The 19,594-nt window shown below is 42.3% G+C and overlaps 1 protein-coding gene across 2 annotated transcripts in view; it reads right to left on the bottom strand.

Moving 5' to 3' along the window:
• Positions 1-2,503: 2,503 nt before the first annotated feature.
• The window catches only part of CHRNA7 (cholinergic receptor nicotinic alpha 7 subunit), a 115,952-nt gene continuing 98,861 nt past the window's right edge, over positions 2,504-19,594 (bottom strand). Inside the window, exons 6-10 of one of the 2 annotated variants that reach the window (XM_011282725.4) lie at positions 15,512-15,679; positions 14,541-14,735; positions 13,457-13,543; positions 10,477-10,586; positions 2,504-6,172 (exon numbers count right to left, since the gene is read on the bottom strand). In XM_011282725.4, coding sequence (XP_011281027.1) covers positions 5,654-6,172; positions 10,477-10,586; positions 13,457-13,543; positions 14,541-14,735; positions 15,512-15,679 — 1,079 coding nt within the window. In that variant the 3' untranslated portion in view covers positions 2,504-5,653. The remainder of the gene's footprint in view (positions 6,173-10,476; positions 10,587-13,456; positions 13,544-14,540; positions 14,736-15,511; positions 15,680-19,594) is intronic. The other variant, XM_019831978.3, reaches the window with a different exon arrangement.

Here is a 19,594-nt window from a genome sequence, read left to right as displayed (position 1 = left end):
AATTCATAAAAATCCAACACAACCAGAAGTGGGACTGATAACAAGGTTTTTGGAGAAAAAAAATTACGAGAGTGTACAATTTTAAATGAGATATTGAAGAGTCAGACAAGAAAGTCTGAAGAACTGGGCAGAATTGTGGAATATTTTGCAATCCTGTGATTCCTAAATGGGGTGTGCTAAAAATACAATGATATTTGACCCCAAGAGTTCAAAAAGGCTGAAATTGTGGACAGTACCTCCCTCCTCCCAGGTGTGAGACATCAGGACCTCCTAACCATATTATGGTAAGTTCTGATATCAGAAAATCAAACCCATATGCAAATGAAGTAAGTGGTAATTAGAAAAGGAGCCAAGAGCAGTGAAGTCAAGTGTAGGGAGAATTTCAGGAGGGTTTGGGTCAGAAAGAATGTAGTAATGAGAGAATATTAAATTATGTAGAAAGAGTTACCTCCAGAAGCATGCGCCTCAAGATGGCTTCTGGTTAATTAGAGCTTTAGGTTGGTCTGTTCTCCAAGTAACTGTGGCCATCATACCAATACAATGGCTAATCATGTCTGACATATCTGTGATGCCTGGCCTGTTTGACCCTCTGGCTCCCTCTGCCAAGTGAAGCTCCTGTCCTGGGCCTGTAAGCCAGTGAGGGTGGCAGTTTCTCCCACCTGTGGCTCCTCCTTGAACAGTGTGTAAGCTGTTCCAGAACAGGTCAGGTCAGCACAAATCCAACAGGGGCTGCGGCCAGTTCCCCCAAACTGATGAATAAATCTAAGGGTTCGGTGCTTGAAAATACAAACACAAAATCCTTGGTGAGTCAAATCAATAAAATCAGAAGAAAGGAGAAATGTATACAGTTAGAAATAAAAAACTAAGGAATAGCCACCAATACAGAGGAAATTAAAAAATTCTAAGTGCCTGTATTGTAAATCTATGCAAATATGTTTTAAAAAATTGATCGTAACTAGTTTTCTTAAAACAATATGTAACTAGGGGCCCCTGGTTGGCTCAGTTGGTTAAGCGTCTGATTTCGGCTCAGGTCATGATCTCACGGTTCATGGGTTCAAGCCCCACATCAGGCTCTGTGCTGACGACTCAGAGCCTGGAGCTTCAGATTCTGTGTCTCCCTCTCCCTCTGCTCCTACCCCACTCACACTCTGTCTCTCTCTCAAAATTAAATAAACATTAAAAATTTTTTTCTTTAAAAGAATATGTAGCTAAAGGTGACTTCAGAAGTGCTTGAGGACCTAACTGGCCCCATGGGAGGAATTCAGAAACATACCAGTGGATGCCCAGACAGCCACCAGGTGCTTTCTTTTTCACTTACAAAAATGATTCTAAAACCAAGTATCTGGTTGCAGAATGTAGAGATTTTTGTTTAGCACACAAAAGCAAGCAGCAGAATGATTAATCTCAATTATCAATATTAGTAGGAAAAATCACAGGTAGGGATCATCTCAGGAACATAATAGTGGTTTGGTCTTAAATCTATAAATATAATACAACTACTAGAGCAAAGGAGGAAAACCTTCTGATCATCTCCATGGATACTGAGAGGCTATGACAAAAATCTAACTTCCCCAGAAAGCCTTAATAGTTTGAGAATACAAGGATACTTTTTTATTATGACAAGGAAAATACATGTCTTCATACAAGTTGAATGGTGAGACACTGAACCATCCCATTAATGTCAAGAACAAAATAGGTATGCCACCTGAATCACTATTATTTGACACTGTTCCCAAATGCAATTGCCTAAAAGAAAGAAATAAGGGAAATTATTGGAAAGGACAAGGCAAAAGAAAATCTTAGAAACAGTAAGAAATTACCATTAAAGTCCTTGATTATGACATTAATATACAAAATCAACTACATTCCTACACATCCAGTTAGTAAATAAAATGGAAGAAATCATTCCACTGAAAATGGTACCCAAATGATAAAATATCTAGAAATAAGCAAGAAATTCATAGGCCTGTATGAACAAAACCATAAAAATTTACTAAGTGGTATAAACTTAGACTGAATACAAGCCTAGACTGTAGCAGTCTGAAGTAGGAAGACTCAATCTATAAACTCATTGTGACCTCAATTTAAAAAAAATTGTGTGTGTGTAGGAGAGAGAGAGAGAATACAGAGGGAGGGGGATAGAAAGAGAGCAGAAGGGAGAGAGAAGAATGGGTGGAGGGGATGGTTGTTTTGAAAATATTGATATTTGAATATTTGAGTATTTGATATTAACATGGATAAAAGCTTCAGATTTGAAAGGCATTCTTAGACAAATCATGAGTAAAAATAGCCCCAAACACTTAGAGAAACTTAGTTTACAAATGAGGTGGCATTTTGATCAAAATGGGGAAAACACTAACTGCCTTACAGGGATACTCCATTATATATTTTGTTGGCACAAGTGACCAACCAAAAAACAAATGCATTTTTACCTTAATTTCCTGTAATAAACGAATTCCAGGGAGTAAGAAGATGTAAAGGTAAACAAATGAAACCATAAGAATTTAGAGGAAAATATGAGTAAATTTATTTATAATCAGAATGGGGAAGGCCTTTTAAAACTGGAAACAAATCCCAGGATCTACCGAGGCAAATACGGATAAATTGACAACATAAAACTTAAAACTTTATATATGCTACAAAATAAATAACATCAAAACACAAATAATAAACAAATAAAAATGTTTCTAAACAAATAAAAATATTTTCAAGACGTAAGACAGAAAAGTTCCAAAGTACACAGGCAAATTAAGAAAAAGCCAAAAGCCCAACTGTAAATTGTATAAACGACATAAATTTACAAAAACTGAAATTTACAAAAAATATGTGAAAAGATACTCCATTTATAATAAAATCAACTTAATCAGAATAACATTGCAATATAATCTGTCACCAGATTAGAAAAAAAATATTAAGTTTGATAATAGTGTTGAGAAAGCTGAGAAATTGGCCTTTTCATTACACTCTTGGTAGGTGTATCCATTGATCGGTCTTTGGGGGGTAATTTGGCAATACCTACCAAAATGTTAAATGCACATGTCCTTAAATCCAGCAATTTCATTTCCAACTTAGAATTTACACCAAGGTATAGTCACAAAAGTATGCTAAAACATAAATCAAGGATGCTAATTACAGATTTGTGTATAAAAGTAAAAACTGGAAATATTCTATATGTTCAATAATAGACTAACCAAAGAAATTATATCCACTGAGACAATGGTATGCCAAGCAGCTATTAAGAAGAATGAGGTAGATCTTTATATGTTGTTATGTAAAGATAAAACACTAAGTGCAGAAAGCGAAGTGCAGAGTGCTGTGTGCATAGCATGAGTGGTTAAAAAAAAAAAAAAAGGAGTCTTTTTCCACACCCCATTTCTCCCTCTCCTGGCCTCCTTCCCTTTCTTTTTCTTCCCTTCTGGAAATGCCTCCTAGTCCTCAGAAGCTCACTCATAGGTGGTCCCTGTGACCATTCATGCTTTTCTTTTCTTTTTCTTGCTTGCTCTTTCTTTCTTTCTTTCTCTCTCTCTCTTTTTTTTTTTTTTTTACTACATGTGCATCTTTTCCTTATTATTACCTTTTAAAATGGCAGAGCATTATTTTAGTGGTCAACATACTTTTATTTGCTTTTTTATGTTTTTCTGTATAAAATACAAAGCCAAAAAGGTTTTTTCCAAGGAAAAATGTTGTAGACATTAATTTTCAGATAGCAGTAACAAATGAAACATTCTCTTAGATATCAAAACACCTTTACTGATTTCTAAAATAGAAAAAAAATAAACACAAAAAGAAAAGATTGTGCATTGTTTATCCCATGTAGAATGGGTAAACTCTGAGAACAGCCATACTCCCAATGGTGTGATGCTGGAATGCTTTTATTTATCAACCGCCTTATAAACAAGGTATCCTCTCTGCAGCTGCAATCAGTGCCCACATGCACAAGCCTCCACAGAGCTTACGTGCCCACAGAGCATGCACCAAGCCTCCATATTCCTCAGTGCAAACCAATCCATGCTCATTACCCAGAAATGAGTGAAATAAATGGCTGGAGAAAGGTATGCAATTTCTTTTCCTCTGAAAATCTAATCTTCCCTCATAATATATACCCATCTCAGGGGTTAGAAGCAAATTAAAGATCCTCAGGAGCTCAAAGCTTCTGTAGTTTTGAGCTCTGAGCAGATACTATATGAAACAATAGAACAGGAGAGGTTCTGTTGTGTTTCCCTCTCCTGTCATTAAAAAATAAGGAGAATGGGAAAAGGCAAAGTGACTTTTGTCAGCTGGATTATGTTAAGTGGTGAACCATGTCACCATGTAGGTTTAAAATTAAAGTTTCCCTGGCTTTCAAAACACTTATCTCCAGGGAATCTACCTGCTCAAGCCACCTTTCTGGGCTAACATTGGGGTAGATGAGCTGTGGGTAAGCAGATCCCTAAAAATCAGAGACTGGAGTTACTGGTTGTATAGCCATTTTTAGCCTGCCAGCCCCTTCTGTTGACTTCCATTGGCCTTTCATCCAGGAAAGCCAGTGGCCACATCATTCCTTTCCCAGTTCCTGCCATACAGGGAACGAGAAGATGTCCCAGACCTTGCCCCTGGCCTTGACACGTAAAGAAAAGCTTGGCATATTTTCACTTTATGTTGTGCATTTGTATGGACCCACAAGTTTCTAACACTAATCAACTCTAGTACATGTGAAATATCTAACATATTTTTTTTTAAAAAAGAAATACATAACTGGTTTAATTTAACCTCTAGCTATTACACTGGGCTGGTAATTCTAATAGAACTCTATTTGTCCTTTGGGTGTTTCAGAATAGAGCAGACTCAAGTCCCCAGTGTCTGGGGGCAGCACAGGAAATGTGAGTCACTAGGAGCTATAGCAATCCCTCTGACTTGCCTGGGTCTAGTCCTAGTTCAGAATCAACACACATCTGTGTCTGTCCTAATTCCCTCCACAGGGTAGACTGGCAGGACTCAGGCTGGTAAAAGCATAATTTATAAGATCAACTGTGTGTGTGTGTGTGTGTGTGTGTGTGTGTGTGTGTGTGTGTGTTTTAAAATGTAGGAACAGCATAAAACTGTTTCTCTCTACCAACTGTCTGTGGTAGAGAAAAATAAAACCTGAATTGCAGAAAACACCAGCAGTTAGGTTTTTAGTTTTAGTTTTGTTTCCTTTGACCAATAATTTGAATGGATCTAGTGACTGCAGCTTATTATTATTGTTATTTTTTTCAATCTAGGTTTGTAAACAGGCAAAAGCATATGTTGAATTTTCATGTAGGCCTTCTTGGCAAGTGACATGCAGGCATGCAAACCAGGTGTACAGGCTTCCCTTGGCAGTCCTGAGCCACTCTGACCTCTCTAAAGGGCTCACCAGGCACTGGGGAATGGGCAAAATGACCTCTCAGTGGTTCTGGGGACCCTAAGGATGTTCCAAGGATATCAAGGAGCCCCTCTAAGAGGATGAAACAAAAACGTGCTGAGATCCTATTACTGAAAGGAACAAGGAGACTGTAACGACATGACTGACAGCTACGGGTACATCAGTGTCCTCACGTTTAGTGTGGCTATAGGATTAGCACCCCAAATTATCCCCAAGCTAATGACATCACCTGTCTGTGCGTTTTCCTACATGCTGGGGACCAGAACCAGATTAAGCAAAGTCTTTGGACACAGCCTCCACGAAGTTTGGGGCAGACATCAGGATGCCGATGGTGCAGATGATGGTGAAGACGGAGAAGGCCATGAGACACAGGCGGTCCACCACGCAGGCGGCAAACTTCCACTCACTGCAGATGGCCTCACTCTCGTCCTGGCAGCGGAAGCGATTGGCAATGTAGCGGACCTCCTCCAGGATCTTGGCCAGGTCGGGATCCCCCTCGGGGGGCTGCCCGCCATGCAGAAGCTGCTCGTCGTGCGTGGGGGAGCAGGCCATGCGGCCACACACGACGCCCGAGTCGGGGGTGGGGGCACAGTGCACACCGTCCAGGCCGCGGAAGCCGATGTAGAGCAGGTTGCCGTTGGTGGTCGGTGGCCCTGCCACCGCGCTCATCTCCACGCTGGCCAGGCTGCAGCGGCGCGGCTTGTGCTGGCAGGCCGGCCGCACCTTGTCCTCCCCGGGCCTCTTCATGCGCAGGAACCATGCGCACCAGTTCAGAAGGATGACTCTGGTCTGGGGAGACAACGGGGCAGTTAGCAGGGTGGGTGGTGAGCCTCAGCTGATCCTAACAGCAAGGTGATCCTAGGACCTCAGCCCTACTTAGTGGACCCGAAGGGTGACATGCCCCTGCTCCTTCCGGGGTGAGTTTCCACAGGCAGGCAGTGCCAACGCCTTACAATGGTTGAGTCAAATGTGAGCTATGCAGATGAAGGCAACGCAGAAAGGCCCCCCAGGATTGAGTGAATTCTCAGTGGCAGACACACAGCAATCTCTGGACAGATAAGCAGGTGGGAGGCGAGGGTTATTTTAGGAGAGTCCTGCCTGAGCTGTGTGAATAAGACCAGTCATTTTCCCTCTCCAATCTTTCCTCAACTGTAACTAACAGCCATCATACCTAACTGCCTGTAAGGCACCCTAGTGTCCCATGGCACACCCCTGGAGATTTAAAGATTTTCAAGGGTGACCCTGTGACACCTATCAGATGCTGCATGAACGCCTAACTTGAAGCAGTCCAGACTGAGACACCAGATCCCTTGCGGTGATGACATATCATTACAAAGCAGTTTTTGTTGTCCTGATGAAAAGCAAGTGCCAAGAAAGTCAACATGGGACAGGAAATTAGGGTAGCGTGCTCCTAAGATTTGAGAGGTTGTGCTGTACCAACAGGTGCTAAGTGGTCAGGACATAAATACTTATTAAGTTGTTTTGACCGATGTAATAGAGAGAGCCATTAGGTTGTTTGTTTGTTTGTTTGTTTTGCCCCGGGGGCTGTGAAAAAATCCCTGAGACACTAAAGGTGCTGTGAACCAGGGAAGTTTAGGAATCTCTAACCTAATTTATCAGGACACAGTGAAGACTGAGTAACATGATATGTGGGAAAGTACTTGGAAAAATCTAAAGCAGGGGTTGGCAGACTTTATCTTTAAAGGGCCACACAATAAAGTCCATAAGGTCTCCATTGCAACTACTCGGCTTTGCTAATAAAGTACAAAATAGTCATAGAAAGCATGTAAAGAAGCAAACGTGGCTTTTTTCTAATAACATTTTATTTGCAAAAACAATTGGTGGGCCAGATTTGACCATCAAGGCCATAGTTTGTCAATCTCTGGTTTAAAGTGTTTTATCAACATACATCGCCCACATGCATACAATATGCTCGAGAGAAATCACTGATCTTTCTTGTTTTTCCCTTTAATGAAAAGAAGGGAGCCATGTGAAGACTCAATCCAGATTAAAAAAAAAAATTCTTGGAAGCCTATTTAGACAAGTGTGTGAAAAGTAGGCTCTTTCCCTGAAATTATCCAGATATTGATTCTAACTTTGGTTTATGATTGTGGGCGAACTCCATCAGCAACATAGCAGGTATGTTTCACATCTATAAGTTTAGGCAGTAAGTTGTGAAGTTCATGCCTGCAGCACTTTCTTGGTAATCATTTTTATAACATCTTATCAGAGATAACTGCAATAGACCGGTCTGGAGAAAGGTAATGAAAGAACAAGAAGGCATAAGAGCAGGTTCACTTAAGCTGTAAAGATAACCTTTTGTTCATAGCAGATGGCAGTCTATATATCCTGCCCACACTCTATGGACAAACCTCCAGAGCCTGGAAAGGGCTTTTTGCAGACCCTGTAGGGTTTTCTGTGATCATTAAGGGGCAGGGCCACATGGCCCCACATGTGTCCCTCCACAGGAGGCTCCTAAGGCATGCCATATCACTTGGGCCTCTCAGAGGTTCTGTGAAGTGAGTATAATCTCCCCACTTTACAGACAAAGAAACAGAGGCTTCAAAGAGGCTAATAAATTGGCTCAAGGCCACATAGTAAGCAAGTTACTTATGTGTTTAGACTTCCACAGCCTCATCTGTAGAAGGGTCTACAATGTCTTCCTCAAAACACCTGTGACTTCAGCCCACCCCCTACCCGCACTTTGAAGGCACAGGGAAGACTGAACCAGAGCTCAAGGGAGTGCAGTGGGCAATGAATGCGTCCAAACCCAGAGGCAACTGTGCACACGGAGAGCTAAGGCCAGGCGTGTCTGTGGTGGTTGGGGGGGGGGTGGGGGGACAGGGGGTGTTTGTGCATACCCTGGGGCACATCTCAAACTAATATTATCCATGCTGCCAGGTCTATTTTGAATTCCATGGCCTGAATCATTAGCTTTCAAGGCTAAAGCATCTCAAAAGATGAAATTATCCTCTTGGCACTTATCAAACTGTGCTCATGACCTCTTCTATTAGGTTATGGTTTTGTGTCTGGCTGTGCAAATGTCACATAATGCCGCTGCACCGGCAGTATCTTCTTCATAGCAACACATCATAATAAAAGTTCCTTGGAGGCTGTTTATGTTTCAAATACACACAGAAAGAAAGAAAAATGCAGTAGGGTATATAAACTGAAAGCGAGACATACAAGCTTCATGTTTCATTTGCAGCCATTGGTTTGGACACATTTGTGCTGAGAGGTGAATAATTAGCATATCGTCTTAATTAAGATTTTCTTTCTGGGGGCGCCTGGGTGGCTCAGTTGGTTAGGCGTCCAACTTCAGCTCAGGTCATGATCTTGTTGTTCATGAGTTCAAGCCCCATGTTGGGCTCTGTGCTGACAGCTTGGAGCCTGGAGCTTGCTTCAGATTCTGTGTCTCCTCTCTCTGCCCTTCCCCTGCTTGTGCTCTCTCTCTGTCTCTCAAAATTTAAATTTAAAATTAAAAACAATTTAAAAAAAAGATTTTTTCCTGGATACTAAAGTACTACCAGGTTGGTAAAATTGTTTTTTCTTCATGTCTTAAACATAAGAAATAATAATATATATTTTTAGCTTTACATTTGCATAAATAAACACTTGAAGGATAATGGAGGAATTAATTGAAATGGCCATCAATATTGGTGGTGGAAGCAGAGTGACGGGCAGGGATGAGAGCTGATATCCTTCCTTACAATTTTACTTTTATTTCGACTTTGGGAACACGTAACTGTATTACTTATTTCAAATGGAAGGATGGGTAGACAGAAAGTGTGTCAGGGTTATAAAAGTCAGATGAGAATGCAGGTGAATGTGGACAGATGTGTTCCAGCTTTTAATGAGGGCACCTTCTGAAAACAAGCCAATGGACTGCAATGATTAGACATGTGTGGGAGATAACACCATTTCTGGGAGCTCACTCTACTGCTGATGCAATGAGCTATGAGAGAAAGTTTTTGTTAAGTGTAAGAATTTCCTATGGAAGAGAATCTAAGAGGACACATTAACTTGGTAAAGCTATTTTTTTTTTAAGTAGTTTTTCTTAAGTTCACTTTTGGGTAACTGTAAATTATTGCACAATGAATATTTTTAGAAGGCCTGGAAACTCCCTGTTGCTGGAGGTTCACAAAATGCATCTTGCTTCTTGCAGCTGCATTTTAGCAAGTTGGTGAGTCCTAGACTCCTTTCTGAACTTGGATGCAAGGTTACAGATCTCCAAAGAAAAACAATCTTGTTTTCACATAAGAGGCTCCTTTAGCTCCTACTGCCCTTAGGCTATGCTCTCTGGGCAAGAAGACTGGAAGGATTGCAGGGCCCAAGTAAGTATCTTGGGTGGGGGGCATCCCTCCCCTGCCTTGGGTGTGAGGTGAGGAAAGCCCAGGACCCATGTGGCCTTAATCAAGGTTTCCTGAGTGTCAGGTGAGTGTCAGATACTGGACTCCTAAGGAGCACAGCATGTGACTAGGTAAGCATCAGCCTGCATGCCGGTGCTAAGCAGGTGCTGGTAAGGTGTGGCATGCTCTGGCTGACACAACAGGCTGTTGTATTCAATCATTTGGTTTTCATCCTTTAGCTTTCATCCTATACTCCCTTCCCCACTGGTAACTACTAACCTTTATTTTATAGGCCTGTGGTAAGTTTACATTCCTACATATATTGACTATGCAGGTTATTACATGGCTCACTCTTTCTTACCCTTTTACTCCTCATTCTGTTTGGAAGATCCAACCACATGGCTGTGTGCTTATCTTGTCTGTTGCTTCCAACCACTGCACAGTTCTCTGTGGTGTACATGCAAAAAGTAGTTTCACAAACACTATGGTAGCAAAATGTACAGAGCAGTCTGTGTGTGAGCCCTCTTCCGGAATGTCCAATTGTAAGAACAATGCCATGGGAGCCTAAGAGCATGCTCACCAGAACTGTCCTCTACATATAGACCATGCAATAATGTAGATGGGTGGGGTGCTGTTTAGGAATGCTGGGCTGTGTGTGGGATTTTTCAGATAAATAAATCATTCCTAGAGCCTCCCTTGGGGAGAAGCCCTGACTCCCTGTGGTGAAGCACAGGAGGAACGCACCCACTTGGGCATCTTGCCGCCATCGGGGTCGTGGTGGTGATACTGCAGCACAATCACTGTCACGACCACAGAGAGGCCCACGATGATCATGGTGCTGGCAAAGTACTGGGCTGCAGAGACAAGAGACACAGGGTGAGACCCGGGGCCTCCATGGCACAATTATCACAGGGTGGCAGGCAGACCCAGACGGCGGTGACTGATTGCCTGGGGCTGGATGGTGAAGCCAAGAGCAGGGCAGGGCCACCTCCAGGCCTGCAGACTCCTGCCCACATTCCTGGCAGGCAGAGGCCAGCCCAGAGCACAGAGACCTGGTTTCCTGTCCACGAAAGCAGCCTGGCCTACCTAACTACACTGTTTTGAACTCCGTCCATTGCCTCCTTCATTGAGGGTTAACAGAGCCTCACCAGTTGCTGAAATGATCGTTCCCAGGATAAAGGATGTGGACTGTCACGGAACTGAAAACACTTGGGTGGTGAGGGTGTGCTCACCACAGGGATGACTACAGGCTGTGAACGTGCTGGGGGTGGGGATGGAACAAGGGCAAACCTGGGCATCACCGGCTGTCTTATGAGGCCTGGATAGCTAGTATTAGTGGAGAAAACGAGGCTGGGGCACCCGGTAGCTCAGTTGGTTAAGCATCTGACTCTTGATTTCAGCTCAGTTCATGATTTATGAGTTCAAAACCCGCATCAGGCTCTGCACTGACAGTGGGGAGCCTGCTTGGGATTCTGTCTCTCCCTCTGTCTCTGCCCCTCCCCTGCTCATTCTCTCTCTGTCAAAATAAATAAATAAACATTTAAAAACAAAAAAGTTAAGAAAATGAGTCTGGCCCCATCTAATGAGAGATAGGAGGAGGTGCCAGTTGTGTGAGGAAGATGTGGAAGGCAGTGACTTTCCAGGAGAACATTAGCTTCAGCTCTGATGGGCAAGAATGGGTTTCTCCATCTTGGCCCCAAGGAGAAGCAACATGGAGCATCCAAAACAGCCCTCCCCCAACCCCCTGCCCCCATCCAGTGGCTGCCATCTGTGAGTTTACACAGGCTACTCAGCCTGTTTGGGCTTTAGGTTATTCACCAGTATAACAGGGATAGCAAGCAGTGCATTCTTTGCAAGGTTGGTGCAAGAATTAGCAATTATATGAGCCCAGGATCTAGGAGAAAGTCTGACACAAGGAAGACATTCCTTGATCAGCAACTCTGATTATTAGAACTTTGGTGTGGCTTTCAGCTCAAGGGGGGTGAGGTCTAAGCAGAAGACATTCTGGTGCAGAGGCTAAGTGTGTGACCACACACCTGGTTAAGAACACTTCCTTCTCTCCAGGCAGGAAGGAACTCACTGCCCCACTGTGGAGACCAAGAGGTACCTTGGTTAGGAGTTGCCAGAGATGGACATTTGAGGCTTAAAGTTAGCATCAGGGATTTCTAAGAAAGGGAAGGGTAGTAAACAAAACTCTTACTGGTATGGGCTGAACTGTGGCCTCCTTAAATTTATATGTGGAAGCCCTAACCCGTGGTACCTCAGATTGTGACTGTATTTGAAGACTGTCCTTTTAAAGAGGTGATTAAGTTAAAATGGGGTCCTTAGAGTGGGATCTGATTCATTATGACTGGTGTCCTTATAAGAATGGGAAATTTGGACCTACAAAGGGGTACCAAGGATGCACCCAGCAAGACCAATGTGAGGACACAGCAAGAAGGGGGTCATCTGCAAGTAAAGCAGAGAGGCTTCAGAAGATCTCAAACCTTCTGGCATCTTGATCTTGAACTTCCAAACCCCCAGAACTGTAAGCAAATATATTTATGTTGTGTAGGCCACCCAGTCTGTGAAATTTTATTGTGGTCTCCCTAGAAGACTAATACAATGACTTGTGGAGGTGTCCATGGTCAAAGGATCCCACAGCTGAAGTCTCAACAACAGAGGTCAGAGGCCAACAGCATCACATCTTTCTAGAAATAGGCTATGCATCAACCATGCTTTTTCCCCATTGGTTCATCAGTCAAGGCAGTTTCTGCCAACTGCCCCACAGGGAGTGCTTTCTGCTGAAAGTCTCTATTGAAAGTATTGTGTTGGAAGGTAGAAATAATGGGGTCAGACCCTCAAGTTGAAACATGGTTCCTTGCTGTCTGGATGGTACTGAGAGAACTAGGAAAACCCACAAAGGCTTTTCATACCAACAATTACTCTCTCTGGCCAAACTATTACACATTAAGGGAACTCCACAAAGATGAGCCTTGGCTTCTTAGTTTGTGAAGCCTGGGAGTATCCATATAAGCTCCCCTACTCCTGTCCTCCCTAATTAACCACATATGGCAGCCCTCAGGTGGCATGGGTCAACAGGAATAATCATAGACTCCTTTCCTGTTTCTGATCTCCATCACCAAACTAGAGTAGGGATTCTTATATTAAACCTAATATCCACTGTCAGAACGTTTGCTTCCCATTCTCAAAACTGGCTGGAGGTCTGATTCCCTAACCAGGAATGGAACCCTGGCTATTGGTGAGAGTACCAATCCTAACCACTAGACCACTGAGCACCCCTTTGCATGTTCCTGCTTATTCCAATCCAGGGAGGGGTGTAGCAACAAGTGATGCTGTCTTCTATTTCTGCCATCCTGCCCTAGGCAGAAAGTCATGCCTTACATCTGTCTTGGCCAAAATATAAATATATTTGTCCTGTTTACATTTCCTCACAAGCTTTAACTTTATACAGAGACATTGAGGTATCTCAGGAAACAACGGCTAAGAGTTAAAATGTGAGATCCTTACATTTTGGCAAAGAATTTGTGGAAAAACAATGACTCAAGGTATAGTTATAGTCACTATAGGTATATAGTCACTATAGGTACAGTCACTCCTTATGGCAAAGAGGATTGGGGGCTCTTCAGGGCACGGAGGACAGATTTATGCTCTGTTTCCATGCTAGGAAATCCTGGGTACTCTCTAAGTCTGTGTCTTCAAGAGAGGCCCAACACTTGCTTACCTATCAAGGGCACTGAGTCAGATGTCGCAGGCATGATCTCAGCCACCAGCAACATGAAGACAGTAAGAGAGAGTAAAACTGTTATCCCTGAAACATAAACACAAAGGTGCCTGAGATAGAACAGATTATAGGGACTCAATTCCACTTAACTGTGCCTAACCTGACATTCAAATAACTACAGAGGTATGGGGGAGGGGTCAGTGACATCCTGAAACTAGATGCAGAATTCTCTGTACATATAGGCATGGCCATTTTTTCTGGGGACTTCTCATCATTTACCAGAGTCCTAGATAGAGATAAGTTTAGGAGCCAGAATTTTAGAACAACAATACAAAATGAATTACGGAACTCAACACAAGTATGTCTCGTTTTCTTTATTACACTAGGATCTAGAGGTAGTTTCATATAGCATGACAAAACAAAACAAAACAAAAACAAAAAAACATGCTATCCAAAGACCTGGCTTTTGGTCTTGACTGCTATTTACTTCGATAAGTCACTTAACGTGTCTGAGCCTTGCACTTAAGATACGGGTTTGAGGATGATTTCTACATGTACTAAATATGGCCTTGGTAACTCTTTAAGATGTTGAGAAATTCATCTCACCATTCCAAATCTTAGTTTTCTTATCTTTGTATTGGATCTTAAGGAATCACCCTGTGGACAGCAATATACAGATGCAAACTGGTACTAGACTAAACTGTTCCCTGTCCATAACAAATGCTGGTCAGTTGCTACCAAGGAACAGGATTGGGTGGCAGGAGAGGAGAAAGCAAGGCCCCTCAGGACAGAACTCAGTAGTCTCTCCCTGGGCATTTTTATATTCTATGCAGGATCACAGGATCCTTCAGATTCTCAGGAGGGCATGGACATCCAGCATGGAGCCTAGATCAGGAGCCTGTGGTGTCGGGAAGATGCCCTGGGCTGGCAGGTCAGTGTGTGATGCACCAAGAAGGCTCTGCAACATCTCTGCACCCAGAGCCGTGACAAGTCCTGCACTGTCCACAGTGATCCCTACAGCACTGACCTGGAGGCAAGGCCTCCTGTCCTGTTGCAGACTCCCACCCAAGATCAGGACACTTACCCAGGGATATTTTCTCCCCAGAATCTGCAGGGAGCAAGAAGACGAGGAGGGCCAGCGCAGAGATGAGCACACAGGGGATGAGCAGGTTGAGGCCATAGTAGAGGGTCCTGCGGCGAATGGTCACTGTGAAGGTGACGTCTGGGTACGGCTCTTTGCAGCACTCATAGAACTTCTCACTCCGCTTGCCTGGGATTCCTCCATTAGCAGGGGGTGGGAAAGAACCATTGTCTGAATAAAATTACCCTGCTTGTTTATTTTAATGAGCATATCACACAAATGACCATGGGGTTTGTTGAGTGCTAAAAACCTGGATAATCAGTGTTTGAATAAACTATTTGTTTATTCAAAGAGGCCCAGAAAACTCCCTAGTCTTTTCTATGTAAGAACACAGCCAGAAGACAGCCATCTATGAATCAGGAAGCAGGCCCTCAGCAGACACCAGATCTGCCAGTGCCTTGATCTTAAACTTCTAGCCTTCAGAACTGTGAGAAATAAATTTCTATTGTTTATAAGCCACCCAGTCTATGGTATTCCATTATAGCAGCCTGAAGGGACTAAGACACCAGGATTATAAATAATACATTATAAGCTTTACACCATTATAAATGTAATTATTGTTTTTCTATTTAAAATCATCAAATATAGTTTCCCACGAATTGCAATTTACTGTCCAGCCTGATTTTAGGAATGGAGCAGATTCTAATATAGAGATGCCTTTACTAGCACTGACTTGTTTAACTACATACTTTTCATGGAAAGCATTGAATTTTCTAATTGTTTTTTTTTTTTTTTTTTTTTTTTTTGGTTGTTGTTCTCATTGTATAGCTCTCAGTAAATTACAGAGATTGCTGCAGGGTTCAATAAATGTTCACACTGAAAAGCAGAGTGGAAAATCCCAAACTTTTAAAGTCAGCACAGGAATAAAGTGGCTTTCTACAAGGCCACTGGTCTCATGTCTTTGCTAGACTTACCCACAAGGTCCCACTCTCCGTTTGGGATATAGCCGCTGATATCCGCCTCTTGCATCTGTAGATCCAAGGACCACCCTCCGTAGGACCAGGACCCAAACTTGAGTTTGCACTGCTGCACATCAAAGGGGAACCAGCGCACATCAATGTAACAGGAGCTCTTGAATATGCCTACGTGGACAATGAAAACGGCCAGAAAAACTGAAATGGAAGGTGACTAAAATGGAAGGTGACTGCTTTAAATACACAGCATCTCACACTGTTGGTGGGAATGTAAACTGGTGCAGTCATTAAGAACACTATATGGAGATTCCTAAAAAAATTAAAAATAGAACTACTATATGATCCAGTGACCCCACTTTTGGGTATATATCTGAAGGAAACAAAATCATTACTTGGAAGAGATATCTTCACTCCCATGTTCATCGTGTTCATTACAGCATCATTTGCAATAGCCAAGACACAGAATCAACCTAAGTATTCATTGATGGACAAATAAATAAAGGCAAAGATTATCAAATCTCTCTCTCTCTCTCTCTCTCACGCACACACACACACACAATGGATAATACTATTCAGCCTTAAAATAAGATGGAAATCCTGTCATTTGCAATAACATGGGTGAAGCTGGAGAGCACTGTGCCAAGTGAAATAAACCAAAGACAAATACTATGTGATCTCATATGTAGATTTTGAAAAAAAAAAAAAAAAAAAAAGGAAGCAACCAAACTCACAGAAGTGTTGAAATGCCAGGAGGTGGGGGTGGTGGGGAAACGGAGAGGGGTTGGTCAAAGGGGACAATCTTTCAGTTACAAGATGAGTAAGTTCTAAGGCTCAAATGTACTACATGCTGACTCTAGTTAAAAATACCGTATACTTGAAATTTGCTAAGAGAGTGGATCTTAAACATTCTCATGGAAAGCAAAACCAAACTCAGCCATGTGAGGGGATAGATATGTTAACTTGATTGTGGAAATCATTTTACAATGTATATGTACGTTGTCATCATGTTGTACACCTCATTACATTTTCATTTGCCAACTGTACTTCAATGAAGCTGGACAAAAATTAAAATATAAATAATATATTTTAAAATACAAAAAAATACAGGGGCGCCTGGGTTGCTCAGTCAGTTAAGTGTCTGACTTCAACTCAGGTCATGAACTCGCGGTTCATGAGTTCAAACCCTTGCATTGAGCTCTATGCTGACAGTTCAGAGTCTGGAGCTTGCTTCAGATTCTGTGTCTCCCTCTCTCTCTGCCCCTCCCCCGCAATGCTCTCTCTCTCTCCTTCAAAAATAAATATATTAATGTTTAAAAATTTTTAAATATAAAAAATATATTTTTAAATTTAAAATATAAATAATTCAAATAAATAAATACATACAGAGCAATCCTTTGATTTCGATCCTCAATATGCTGTTCATAATATGCAGTGCCTATTTTTCATGGCCTAGGAAAGGGCTGACGAGTTATACAATACATTACTTATGATTTCAGCACGTCTTTTTAAGGAGGGCCTCATGCACACATTGTTCTGACCCACCTGTGTTCCCTTCGAGAGGAGGTGACGTAAGCTTCTGGGCATCTAGACTAGGGGTGAGTAGAGAAGCATTCAGCCCCTGCTCCTCCAAACTACAGCTAGACCTGTCCAGAATAAGCTTGGACATTTTTGGGAGATGTCTAGAAAGAAAACTTGGGTGAAGCTTTCTTGTTTTTTTTTTTTTTTTTTTTTTTTTTTTTAATTCAAAGACAACACCTTTATGCTCCATCGAAGACTGTTCTGAGGGATTTCTGTGCAAAGAATTAGAAGTTCTGTAAACTTGTCATGCCTGTGTATCTTCAATCTCTAAATAATAAGAAAGAAGAATAGAAAAAAATCCCAGAGAAATTGATAAAAATGACAAAGGGTTTATTTAGAAGCAGAATATGAAAGGGATATGAATATGAAAGAATATGTGTGTCTGTGTCTGTGTGTGTTTGTGTGTCTCTGTTTGGTGGGGGGGCGGGGCGCAGCGTGGGCATTTTCCTTATGTTAAAAATTGAGAAAATACTTCGTTATCTAGAAATGTATGTAGGGAATAATTTTAACTAGTTTAAATTCTAGATTACGAACAGAACAAAGACTGGTAAGTTTAAATTGAAGGCATAGCGCTTGGGCACAAGTGACAGTTTCCATTGAAACGAGTGATTCCAGGGGCACCTGGGTGGCTCAGTCCGTTGGGCGTCTGACTTCGGCTCAGGTCATGATCTCACTGTTTGTGAGTTCGAGCCCCATGTCGGGCTCTGGGCTGACAGCTCAGAGCCTGGAGCCTGGTTCAGATTCTGTGTCTCCTTCTCTCTCTGCCCCTTCCCTACTTGTGCTCTGTCTCTCTCTATCAAAAATAAATAAATGTAAAAAAAATTAAAATAAAAACAAAGAAAAAGAGTAAGTCCAAGCTAAGACAAGTTGGGAGTGAATTTCTTCCAGGTCAGAGAGGAGATCAGATAAACCCTTCTAGCAATTTATGCCCATGTACTCCTCCCTGCCCAGAGAAAGGCCAGAAGGCAAGAGAAGGCACAAAGAGGTAACTAAGGGTGCCTCTATCCCTGCGGACAGAGTCAGCTCTGTACATTTCTGCTACTAAATTTAAAAAAGAATGAATGGAGGAAGGGATGTAACAGCCTTGCAAACACAACCCTCACCCCACAACCAAGTTAGGAGAGGGTAATAACTTCCTGTCCCCTCAAGTCTCTTTAAATATGATGTTCAGTGTTACACCCAATGTTCATGGGCATCTGGAAGTCAATACAGACACTGCCCTCCCATTAATGGGCTAGATCCCTTCAAACCTACATTGCCTGTAGAAAATGTAAGTCTATAACTGAATTATTCCATTTCTATGAAATGGCCAGAGAAAGAAAATCTCTAGTGACAGAAAGCAGATCAATGGTGGCCTGAGGCTGGCAGTGAGTATGGGGATTAACTGCAGACCAGCACAAAGGATCTTTTCAGGGTGATAAAAAATGTTCTAGGAGCACCTGGGTGGGTTAGTCAGTTAAGCGTCTGACTCTTGGTTGCAGCTCAGGTCATGATCTCATGGTTCATAAGATGGACCCTCATATTGGCTCTACACGCTGATAGCTCGGGGTCTGTGTGGGAGTGTCTCTCTCCCTCTCTCTCTGCCCCTCCCTTGCTTGCACTTTCACTCTCAAAATAAATAACCTTAAAAAAATAATGTCCTAACACTAGATTGTGGTAAAGGCTGTACAACTCTGTGAATTCACTAAAAATCATTGAATTATGCAGTTAAAAGCAGTGAATTGTATGATATATAAATTATACTTCAATAAAGCTGTTATAAAAATATGAAATAGAAAAGAAGGTAATTTCATAAGCAAGTCTCTATTTCAAATCTTGTACCCAAAACATTTTTTTTTTTTTGCCTGTGCTTCATTATATGAACAGAACATCATCCCAGATCTGTTCTACATGACCCCCAGGGCACAGTCTTGCTGCCCCAGGCCAGAAAGCTCCAAACTTCTCCTGCCAATGTATGGAAGACTCCCACACTCACAGCACAACATGCCTGTCCTTACCAGGCTCCTGGGGCCATGGAGGCTGGGACACAGGAATGAAGCCCCAGAGGGGGCTATTGCACACAGGCAGCTTGGGGCTCAGGAGTACTGCTTCTTGTAGCTGAAAATAGCTTCAGCCTTCAAAACAATCTGTAACACCATATTCTTGTATACTGATGACTACTGGAGATAGTTTTCTAAAATAGCCCTCATAATAAAAGCTGCAACTCACAGCCTGGTGAAAAAGAATGTCTGTGCATGTGATGGAAGGCTCATCCCATAGCTTCAGTCTCCAAGGGGCCTACTGTTAGGTGGAAAGCCTGCTTGGGCTGGGGGAGGGGTGAAGGAACTGGGGAAAGTAAAATGGAAGCCCGTGCTTTAAGACAGAAAACCTGAAAATCTATAGCTCTTCAGTCTGTACAAACATTATTGAGAGTTACCTGCCTTTGATGGATTTAATCACTTACACATTCATTTATGGACAGGTACCTGGTTGATTAGTGGTGGTTCTAAGGTGTATAAACATGGA

The sequence above is a fragment of the Felis catus genome, chromosome B3 (genome assembly GCF_018350175.1).
Source record: "Felis catus isolate Fca126 chromosome B3, F.catus_Fca126_mat1.0, whole genome shotgun sequence".
Classification (NCBI taxonomy): domain Eukaryota; kingdom Metazoa; phylum Chordata; class Mammalia; order Carnivora; family Felidae; genus Felis; species Felis catus.
Note: the sequence above shows the minus strand (reverse complement) of the source record. Positions and strands in the feature narration are given on the sequence as shown.